The 12,167-nt window shown below is 41.3% G+C and overlaps 1 protein-coding gene across 3 annotated transcripts in view; it reads right to left on the bottom strand.

Moving 5' to 3' along the window:
* Positions 1 to 12,167, bottom strand: part of prickle1a (prickle homolog 1a) — a 30,946-nt gene that overhangs the window by 7,612 nt on the left and 11,167 nt on the right. For 2 of the 3 annotated variants that reach the window (XM_032588619.1, XM_032588602.1), the window contains one exon: positions 755 to 956. In XM_032588619.1, the coding sequence (XP_032444510.1) occupies positions 755 to 943 (189 nt within the window). In that variant the 5' untranslated portion in view covers positions 944 to 956. Of the gene's footprint in view, positions 1 to 754; positions 957 to 5,796; positions 5,974 to 12,167 lie in introns of all 3 variants that reach the window. The other variant, XM_032588611.1, reaches the window with a different exon arrangement.

Raw genomic sequence — 12,167 nt, forward strand, 5'->3', positions numbered from 1 at the left:
GTGGTGTCCCCTCACATGGCTTGTGGCAAACTTCTTTCAACAATGTCTTACTTCTTGCTACTCTTCTATGAAGGCCAATTTCCTGAGCAGTGGATCTTCACATCTATGCTACTTCTTTGATTGAGGCTAATCTTGGTTGGCCTGTTAATTTGTGTGGACAACCATGTATTGGTAGGTTCAACTTTGAACTCTTCATTTTTAGTTTATGGACTTTTTGTTTGTTTGTTTTGAGGAGTATTAGGATAAAGGGGACCAAATAAACATGCAAGTAAACATTTAAATGTTTTTAAAAACTTTTTGAAGCCATTGAAGTTTGAGGTGATAGCGAGACAAAATGCGAAACAGTTTAGGGGGTTGGGACATTTTTTTTCTTCAATTATCTGTATTCTGCCTCTCCGTGATGCCCTGTTAAATTGTGTCTAATAAAAAGAGCTAAACGAGTTTCATGAAATATGCTGTTCATCCCATAGGCATCATTCTCCTGTGAGTTGATGTGTTGTTCACAAAGTGTGCTGAACACCACTTATCTGGGACAGTTAAATGGGCTAAAAGGGAGATAGAATCAGGTCGGAGCTCTTTTTATTCTCCATCAGGAGGACAGATGAACATTCACTGTGGTAATCTGGAGAAAATCAGGGTTTGTGAAGTAAAGAAATGGACATCACTTCTTAAGAGAGTGGCCTTGCTTCTAAGTCAGATAGCTGCTGCTAAGCCAAGAAAACAAGCAATCCCTAATTGGCCATTTTCTTCTTACCTGTTCCGGTCGAAGGCCAGGTGGCACCCAGGCATACTCCTCCAATGCACAGCCCGAGTCATCGTCAGACGTAGAGCTGCGCTGAAAGCCAGAAGTTAGCTTACTGACTTTCTGGTCCATCATAAAGTCCCTCTGCTGTTTTCCACGTTGGAGGTGGACAGCTGGTCCAGCTGCACTTGCCAGGCTCATCAGACTCTGTTCACTGAAGAGACATGGAAAGGGAAAGAAGATTTAGAGGTTAGATGCATGCTTTCCTCATGCATATAATTAGGTTCCTTTGGGTTGTATGTTAACCAGCTGAATCACACTCATTGAGTCTATAATCAGGGTCACAGCTTTCCCTCAAAGCCCATTACAGTATCTTTTCTTGGCTCACTTCTGTCGACAAGACTAACTTCATAAAGATGGTCATAAAGATGACTACACCCTGTCACAGCTATTGTGGTAGCAGCTTAACATGTGGAGTTCTCATGTGGCTCTTGTGGATGGAGAGACAATTAGGAAATTCCAAAATCTTGATGGGTCAATCACCAATCTTATCATAGTAACAGTAACAAACAGTATTCAATAGTATGCTAAAATAAAACATTCAAGTTTTTGAAAAAAAAAATCTATAAAGCTGCATTCAACAAGAGCACTTCAATATTTTAGATTTTTACATCACTGTAATTATATCAAACCGATACTCTGACTAGAAATACTTCATGTGTTCCATTGTATATTGTTCCTTTGTATATAAGTGTCTCACACAGTAAGGGTGGTGCACCGCCACTTAACTCTGTTCTCCATCTAAGTACTGTAATCACCAGCTTCTGGGTAAATAACCGTGCAATGCAAAAATGGCGACGGTTTAACGGTCTGTGGCACAACATCAAATCACCAAGACCTGTTTAAGACTGAAGTTATAGACAGTAAAAGTCCACTGTGGTCTCATCTAAAAGTCGCTGTTAGCTTTAGCCTCCTGGTCTTGCTAATCCAGATTTATGCAAAATGAAGATACAGAAAGAGCTACATACTTTTAGTGAAACATTTATTTACAAAAAACAAATTGCGCATCTTTGAAATTTTAACCACTGACGTAGTGTAGGTTCACATGGGGCTTTGTTGCTGAAATTCTACATCTTTCTTTTTTCCCAAAAGGGGCCACCTGGGATCTGAAGCTGGCCTGATCAGTTGAGTCTGAGGTCTGTATAAACACCACTCTTGCCTTAAAACAGGCCCACCATATGGGAAATGTCCACAACTCAGCTTCTGTCCCTTCATCTCCCTTTTCTCTTTGACCCGTTTGTTTTCCAACCTGCTTCGGTGAGTGTCTGATCATTCCTCTTATCTTTCAGTTGAACAAAGATGTGCCAGACAGGTGTAGCTGCTGGGATCGGGAAGGTTGGAGAGGATTTATGCTAACAGCACACACCACCAGGGAAAGAAATATAGCAAGAAGATCAAAGAAGTGACCAGTGGTGTATTTCGTATGTGGTTAGTTCAGTTAGTAACTTTTCTTTAGATCAACAGTAAAAAGAAGTGTTGGGGAAAACTTACACAATAAACTCAATGAAGAAACTTAATCTTCAAAGTCCAGCACAGAATAACAATTTTAAACTAATATGTTAATTTTAGTACTGGCAGTTCTTTAAATGGTAGACATATCTCAGTGCTGAGGGTGCAGATTAATCAAGGGGAAGCTTCAGGACTCAAGCTGTTTAATGCGTCTGCATCGGATTTTCAATTGCTTGTTTACAGCCACTCATTGAATGTGGCAACACACCAACCAATAGTACAAGGCTCATTACCAAAACTGTGATATTTACTTTTGAATTTGTGATTATTATTATTATTACTATTATTATTGTTATTATTAATGTTACAATAAGATGGCATGTTTGTACCTTAAGCAGCAGTTTTCTAAATTCTGCTGTTCAGGGTCGTGTTCAACCTGAGTCTGTTCTAATTGCAATAGGAACAGTCAGAGCTGGGTAAGAAGCAGTGTATGTTGAATGCTTACTTGAAAATTCCTAGGCAAACACTGAGGTACATACAACAAATATCTGTGCACACCCAACCCTCACTCTTAAGGTCATCATGGAACCCTGAGCTGGGCCAACTTGTGTGTTTTTGGAGGTCACACGTGATTCATTGTTAGTCAAACTTTTTGGAACTGAGTAAGCATGGCTATAATGAGTGTGTGTCCAGTTGTGGTAATTTCTCACAGGCTGAGGGTTTCTAGCTGAGATCAAATGGGAGTTCAAACCAGGATCCAGCAAGCTGGTCTTTGCTTCACATCCCCCTTGAACGCGTACCTCCCTCACCCCCCCTGTGGCTGGCCAGGGCACAGAGGGCCACAGAGAGACAGCTGAGAAAACCAGACGCAGTCGAGTGCAACCTTTGAACAAAGCTAAAGGGCCTAAAATCTGTTCTCTCTTTCCAAGAGTGATATATCTATATGTCTGGCTGCTTCTTGCAGAGGGAATGCACAAATGGATGCAGGTGTGCAGATACATGGAAACAGGCCTCTCTGTAAGCCGTGTCAGTGTTGAGACAGTCCAGACAGTAACCGGCCATTCAGATCAACTTATCATCCTCAAGAACAAGACAGCCACGGTGGCCTCTGTGCTATCTGATTCCCTTTCAAATCCGAGTGTGATGGATGGTGGTGGCTGCGGCTTCGTTTGGAACTGCACTGTGCCCCAGGGTTTCAGGTCAAGCGGATTTTGTCATAACACGTCCCAATAAAATGTCTGATGTTCTCAACAATAGCACCTTTGTGACTGAATCTCCTGGCTCAGTCAAGAGTTTGTTTGGTTTCAATTACGTCTTTTTTTTTTTTGGATTGAAAGTGTGACAGAAAAATGAGAGATAACCTGTCTTCAGCTGAGGAAGCAGGTCAAGAAATGAGACAGTCTCTTGTTCCAGTCAGATCTGTTGACTTGCAAATGACACCAAAATAACCTGCAAAAATGCGGCCTTGCTTGAGAGCAGCTTGGGTTTCACATGGAACATGTGTAACTATAGGGGAGGATCTCCCTAGGACCGAGCGTATTCACGGCTTTATAAACTCTGCTTTCAAACGTTGGCTGAGAATCAGCGAGGACGGTTCACACAGTCGGACCTGAATCACAGGAATGTGAAGCTTGAACTTTAGCCAAGTTCTCAAGCAGATGTATGCACCTCAAAGCTTTTTTTTTTCTTTTTAAATGGCCACATCTGCTCACATGTTGATTCTTCTTTAAGATGTCCTCCAGCTCATTTCCTTTGACTTTGCCCCGAACACTTCCTTTTCCATCATCAATAAGAGAAGCACTGAGCCAGCAAACTTTAAGAGGCTTTCGCCGACTCATCACTTGCGGAGGTCTTTCAGAATTCTGCTCCAAACAAGGGATCCATGGTTTGTGATTGTACTTTTTAAATTCCCTCTCATTGGCCCCTGTCCTTCCATCCCTGCCCTCCTCCCACACTTTCCAGACCCCTGCAGTCCCGAATGTTTAACAGTCCTCTCACTCTTTTGTAAAGGTGCTTGTTAACATGGCTTTGGGGAGGTTGGAGGCCTTGCATATCTGACTGATCTGCCCACGTAGGGCTGGAGGGCGGTGGGGGGTGCGATCAGACTGACACTGAAACAGGGTGACGAACATGAATGAAAATGTTAATGCCGTTTCTTAACAAAAGGGGAGGAAGTTGAATTTAGGTTGGGTGAAAGATTCTTGCATTCAGCCAACGCAGATCTGGCAGTAAGCAACCAACAAGTTATGTAAAGTATGAAAAAAGGCTTGTATTCTACAATGAACCTTATATTACGAGACATTTTACATTAGTGGGGGCTTGGTAAGTGAATGAGTGCAAAAATGATTTACTGGGGAATGAAATGACCTCTTTGCATGTTTTGGACCCTGCAGAGGATTGGTGCTTTGCTGTGCTGCCTGATTCCACTGCATAAGTTAACTGGAGCGGTCAAGTTATTTATCGTTTTGTGGGATACAAACTCTCAAAGGACTACAGAGAGAAACAGAATAATAAAAACAGACAAAGTGGCATTTTTTGTAGGATTCAACAGGACTTGAGCTAGAGCCACCTAAAACCCAAGTCCTTGGAGCTTTTAGATTTACAACCCTTAAGAGAGTGAAGCAGCTTCTTGTCTGAATTACTTTCTATGTTCCTTTAGGAAGTGGGTGATGGACATGCACACAGCCAAACACAGTTCTCTCTGTCACTTTGCACTAACCTAGCATGTTTAACTTGGCCTTTGCTCCCTCAGTGATGCAGGTCTAACTCTAACTGGAGAGGAAAACAAGAATTTCTCCTCTGTGCGCCTGACTGCTTGAGCTTAAACTTAGAAAAATGAGTTTATTTTTCATGTCAGACAAGATAGAAAAATATGCAGTGCATTAATCGTTTCCTTGCACACACATTCTTTCAAAGGCGAGTCTGTCAACCTTTGGCACACAGTCTGCTCTAGTTGTTAAAAACATAAAGCATAATACGTTAAAGGCAAGAACTGATTTGTTAAACAGCTACACCCTTGTGTGAACCAGTAGTCACTTCTGTGTACTTAAGCAATCCCAGTTAAATCCCCAACTTGTTACTGAAGGATCTTTATATTCCTGACATGAGTAAACAAACTGATGCTTATAAAACCATGAAATAAGAACCTTCATTAGGCGTGTTCATTTGCAGCTTTGACATGCAATGTACATGTTAAAGTCTCACGGAGAGCTTGCAGACAGGAAATGTACCCTACTTTAGAGCCTGAGGGTACATTTTACCAGAACCAAATCAATGGGAATGATGTTTACGTGAGGATTTACAATTATTAGACCACTAACTATAACAAAAAAATCCATGACCAGAGACTCATATGTCACATCCCAGGGTTCAGTTTAAGATGACCTCTTCAAACAGTAGAACTTGTGAATGTAGACAACAAACTTTGAGCAAAGCAACAATTTTAACATTTGTACCTCATCAAATGTCTACAATGTTTCGTTTTTTTTTTCTTTTTTTCTTAAGAAACCAGCTAACATCTTCTGTCACTTTTCAATTGTTCTTACCTCAGGGTATGCCGACTCTCATTGGGCACTCAGGAAACAGATCTTATCACCAGTATCCAGTCCTAGATTCTCTTCCAGCCTCTAGGGTCCATAGCTATGCAAGATCCTGTGAGTTCTGAGTCCAGGACAAATTTGCCAGAGCTGTCAGCATAACAGCAGCCCATGTCTCAGCTCGGACTGTAAGAAGTGAGGGAGATGTCTGAGTAAATGGGGGAGAGGTGGTGTTGGGGTGTGCATGTGTGTGTACATAATAAGCCCAACCAGATGGTCACCCCACTCTTCTTTCTCTCTCTCTCTCTCTCTCTGTGAGCCATCACTTTTCCTCCGCCTTTTCCACCTCCTTCCCAACCTTCTGTACCCCAGCCCAGCCCCTCATCCTCACAGCAGCCAGTCAAGGCAGAGTGTGGCAGAACAAGTTCTCTCTCTCCCTCTCTCTCCTTTAACAAACCCTCCCCTCGCATCTCAAACTTACGCTCGCAAATTAGAAACATCGGCAGAGCTCACAGGAACAGATCTTGAAAGTAGCACATCGGTGATGGCTGAGCTCATTTTACCACTATAACCACTTCGAAGCCACAACTGCTTTCGCATGACATTCTTCGTTCCTCGCTCACTATTGCAATTGAATGTTGGAGTTAGGTTTTGGTTAATCTGGCGGTTTGTCTTTCCTGCCTCTCGTGCTGCAATGTCACCAAGTAAGAGGGTGGTGTTTGCTGACTCACAGTCTGATGAGTGATGGCCAGATGAAAATTATTAAATGTTTTCATTTATCCTGCTACCGAAGCTTCCACTTTCAACTGTATCTTAGACCAACTCCAGCTGTTAACACTAGACATGGTCCATGAAATGTATACTTCCACCCGTCAAGTAAAACTCCCCCGCAAGGGATAAAGGCTGACCTCTGCCTCACTTTCCCCTCTGGAGGAAAATCAGAAACTTCATAAACCACCCTCTGTAGGGCCCTACAGATGGCCCACTCTCCGTCCCTCTGTAGGGAACAGGTTTGTTAAGTCTACAAGCTACTGCAAATAACCTTTCTTCTGATTTCTTTTGGCTCGCTTGATAAATGTCCAAATAACTAATCACTTTTGAACTCACATTTAGACTGGAAACTTTGTTATGACTTCTATTGTCTCTGGGGGGGCTATTGTTAAGGATTGATATCTGGATCTAGTATTCCAGATGTAACCCCATTTCTCTCTCCATCTTCTGTAACTTCTGAGAGTGAAGTGTCCTTGTATGCCTTGTCCTCACCTTTATTTTTACTTATCTAACTGTTTCGGAGGTGGGAATTGAAATAACAAGAACGGGCAACAAGCCTGAGCACAGCTAAAAGGCAAATGTTTTAACGCCCACACTGAACCAAATGTATTCGTTCATGAGGACTAGATGATGTAACTTTGACAATGAATTTGACTAGAGTAAAATATCTATTGAAGGTTCTTTGAAATGTCCACACTTCTCTGTATTTGCTGAATCAAATAAGGTGGAAAAATGTGAGCTATAAAGAATGAATCAGCAATTTCTGTGTTTTACTGTCTGCTTCTGATGGAGCACCACAATTCTTACTTTTGCCAATCTTCCTTGCAACAAAACCTCTATCTCAAATTGAAGAATTCAACTGAGCAAACTGCATGATGACAGGTGTAGAATAATAGAAATTCACTCTTGCGCTGTATGAGCATATGGACAAAACCATTGCAGCAGCCAACGCCAGAGAAGAAAGCCACCCTTTCGAAACAAACTTGAGCCTTTTGTGTTGGTCAGAAAGACCCAGAATCCTGCTCTATTAGCAAGTCTTTGAGAGAAGAGCTGACACAATGCATGCCCCCAAAGGCAACATTTACAAAATGCAATGCTAAATTGACCAGCGTATTTACCCAAGAGTTGCAGAGCAACAACAACAGCAGTTATTTCTTATAGTAAAATGCTGCCAACATGTATTAAACTTCAAAGCCAGTGGTTTTAGATCAGCAGTTTTTAGCAAAGTAGCTTTTAAAGTGCCTACCACAAACCTAGTGTTAAATGTTGGGATGTTAACAGTGAACTAAAATCTGGGCATTTATTTAAAGACCCTTACAAGAATTTGTAAAAGAATACCAAAGCCTCATTTCATTTCCCTCTGCGATCATACCACTCGAAACTATGAGGTACATGGCTGGTTCATGGTTCACCTTGGATAGTTGAACAACAGAAAACTGGACACGTCTTGCATCCCTGAACTTTGACCTTAGAGAGCAGCAGATGACCCATAAATCTGTGGCCTCTGGGCTTTATGGCCCATTCCCCAGCCATAGCTACAACGACCTGAACCTCATCTCACACCTGGTCTGCACCTTCTCACCGCTGTAAAAGTAGAGCATAATGTGCCCTTTGCTAAAAGTGAGGAGCTCCGACACCAGCATGCCCCAACAACGAAATGGTGAGGATGATGATAATCAAACCCAACACAAAGTGATGAAGCTGCATTCTTCTCCAGTTTCAACATGTCTTAGAAGACACTGACCTATAAAAAAACCCCAAACAAGAACTGGTCAAAGCCAAAGCTCAATGTATAGCTATATTCCAATGTTGCATTGACAGAGGAACCACTACAATCAATTTAGGTTTGTAAACTTTTTGTTCTAAAGATGTGTCATAAATTTGGATTCTGAAGAAGGCAAAGAGAAGGTCAGCTCCCAACTTACAGTCATTGATGAGTGCCTCCCAAAAAAGTTCTCACTGGTGTGTGAGCTGCCTATAAAACATAGCCATTCTAAAGGTTTGAATGACTTGCCAACGGGTATGATTAGGACCAACAAAAGCTTCAGCTATAAAGCCCAATAAAAGCCTATCACCCTACTGTAACAACAATTCCTTTTCACGCCTTGAAAAAGGGAGGAAAAGGTCAACTGGTGGAGCAGTCGGTGCATTGATGTTGACTTAGCTAGATTGGCGCTGACAAACTCAGGTCAGACTGTGGTCTTGTTAGCCCTGTAACCCTCATATAACCCCTTTTAACTGTTGTCCTCTGACACTGAAGGCAGCTGAGGGGGGAAAGCCTAGATCTGATCTTAGAGTTTCTCAGAAGAGGCATAAGAGCATTAAGAGTCACAGACAAATACTGACTCATTTGGTGCCGCTCCAAAAGTTAATGCACTTCTCCTGAGTCCTGAATTGAAAAATGCCCAAATTAAATACAGAACTCAGGATTTATTGAATCACTAATAGGTAGCAACATGTGTCATCCCTCCGCCTCACCAATGTATTTCTTGAACATACACATGGAGATTATGCTGACAGGTCAGAAATTTGGTGGTTTCAACCAAACATTGGGTTGAAAATTGTGATTCCAGTTTGGATTAGAGAGAAAAACGTGAAGGAGCCTCTTTATTTTCACAAAATAGCTATTTTGAACTATTCAATGAAAATATGAATGCCAGTGGATTATGTTAATGACTGTACAACAGAGAACCAGCCTTTTTCACTTAAGGCAGGGGTGTCAAACTCCAGTCCTCAAGGGCCGCGGTCCTGCAACTTTTAGATGTGCCTCTGCTGCACCACACCTGAATAGGATAATTAGGTCATTAAGGCTCTGGAGAACTGATCTACACAAAGAGGAGGTAATTAAGCCATTTCATTTCAGTGTTTTGTACCTGTGGCACATCTAAAAACTGCAGGACAGCGGCCCTTGAGGACTGGAGTTTGACACCTGTGACTTAAGGTAACATTTACTGTTTACCTCTCAGAGAGTTAGTGCAACCAGGTGGTAGCTCAGCATTCACACCTGCTGATAGTTGCATGACCAGAAGAACCAGTCATAAAGGTAACAGAAATAAGCAATGTCGCATTTATTTAGATTTTATCAGTGTAAATATGCTTCGTTCCTGAGTGGACACAATTTAAGTCAATAAGACGGCAGTAAAACAGCAAATGGAGCAGAAAAAATGGTGAAGGGTTTACCCCAGTGCATTTTATTCTAATTCTAATGTTCTTGACTCTTTAATTTCCAAGTGACAATAAATCTATTGAGAGACGTTCCAGATTTCTATAAAGTTGAAAATACTGGAAGATTATGTGGTTAACAACATGGTAAAAACCAGCCCCTTGTTCTACGCTTTGCGTCATACAGAGAGGGTCTGGACCCTTGGCTACTGAGAAATGAATCCTGGAGTTTCCTGTGGCAGCCATTTGGGGTTGCCTTAATGCTTGCATCCAACAGGCCACCTATTTACTCAAAACTCCACCTAGAATCATCAGTCTCTACCCGTGCTCCCAAATAGCACCCCTCCCCTGTGCCTCACCAACACAGCTCCACCAGACTAGTGGCAACACCAATTAGCCAACATCTGGTGGAACTGTGCATCTGTTGAGCTTATTATGCAAAACCCACAATGTTCCTAAGAATGGTTGCAAGCATCATCATGTAATATTATTGTGATTACGTACTTTAGAGAGAAATGTCGGAAAGGGTACAAAGTTATTAAAGAGACAGAAGCCAATTTCCAGGTGTCAGATACGACTATGACGCCGAGTCAAATTCCTTTTAGCTATTACATGCAGCACTTTCATAACAACTGAAGGTAACACATATTTGTTTGTGCTATAAAATGACACAATGTGCCTGGAAAGTACATAATAAGATTACATTAGGTTTTTAACTGCTACATAGCACAAGCTTAAACAGTTACACTGTGATAGACAAACTGCTCATTAGCAGCACGTAGAGAAAACGTCTATATTACTATATAGTAATTCTGAATATTTGTTATCAAAACGTACTTTACAACACAGCTCTTTTTAGGCAGTATGTTGTTGTCTATCAGTTATCTCAATTAAAAATAAAAAGGATTTCATTTTTCACCCATGGTGTTACATATTTAACTCTTTAATACATATTTATACAATTAAAATGTCTAAATACGTCCAGAATATAAACCTTATCCAGCATACATGGGTCAAATCCATGACTCCATCCATATTTGATCCAACGGTGGGTTGGCAAAATAATCAAATTGTTTGTTTTTATAACCCAGCAGTTTTAACGGTGTGAAAAAAGGCTCTTGATCGTGTTATTTGTACTCTATTGTCCAACGGTTTGCCTAACATTTCATTGATTGCGATGGGTCATATTTCACTCTTGATTTGACACCTATTCACCTAGTTGTAAAAGCTGGAGCTCATTGGGAACAATGAGAAGTGGAGCAACACTGCTCCTGGGGATGTTAAAGGGAGGAAGCCCTTTTATTTGAGGATGCTACAACTCAACAAAAGCCTGTGGCTGTCTACTCACAAAGCAGTCGCTGGATGAATGGGCTGGTCTTAACATTACACAGTTGCATTGACAAAAGCATGGGATTGGCAAAATGTGTGGTCTCCAGGGACAAACTGGGATGTATATAGACATAAATGTACAAAAGGGGACATTAGGAGCGCAAACAATATGCTCCACCAGCTCTCTTTCTTTTTGTTAAATCTCCAATTACCTCAAGTGTTGCAGTGCAACCAAGTTTCATCGTTCCAGAAAAAGCTCTCTTGTCTGTATTTAGGTTCAATATCTTCTTGCTGAAGTTCAAGCTTCAGTGATTTACACACATCTGGATTTTTCCCCCCTGAACCCTGCTATGATAGACTGTTCAAATGATTGAACAGTCTATACTTAAACGCATCCATTTCCTGTGAGCATCCAGCCCTGAGCTTGCGTAAATTGCAAACCACCTATGGCTGCATATCAGAACAGGGAATACTTGGGTGTGAATTGCACAGGAGAATCATTTGTTAAGAGGAGGAATCTAGTTTTAAGAAAAGCAGAAAAAGAAAAAAGGTTGAGAATTTTCACATGTGGAAGCACTTTCCTGAACCGGATGACTTCAAAAAGCAATCCAAGGAATCCGACAATACTCAGACATTTAAGAGCTGCTCAGTCAGGATCCCACTAATCATTAACATTCCTGAAGGAACGCTCTGTTACAGTCTTTTTAAAGAGTTCTAATTAAACACATGCTCCAGTGCCAGAACATAGAAGAACTCTGACAACTGCGAGCAGGGATGCTTCTTTCCTGCTCTGCTTAATTGGACACAATTTAAGTCATTAAGCTGGCAGTAAAACAGCATAAAGAGCAGAGGAGAGACCCTGTGATTCCCCCTGTAAGCTTTCCGTTGATCCGATGCTCTTGACCTTTTCACCTCCACATGTGACTCACAATAAAAATCCAGAAATCCAAATGGATGTTTGATTCAGAACAGACTTTTTTTTTTTTCAAAGATGAAAATATTGTTGGATTATGTCATACACTTTTGGCACTAATCTATGGTCTTGTTGGCCTAAGTTGCATGAGTTGATATAATATTTCTTTCACAACCTTAAAGCTGTTTTTTTTCAATTATTATTA

Source organism: Xiphophorus hellerii, chromosome 2 (genome assembly GCF_003331165.1).
Source record: "Xiphophorus hellerii strain 12219 chromosome 2, Xiphophorus_hellerii-4.1, whole genome shotgun sequence".
Classification (NCBI taxonomy): Eukaryota; Metazoa; Chordata; class Actinopteri; order Cyprinodontiformes; family Poeciliidae; genus Xiphophorus; species Xiphophorus hellerii.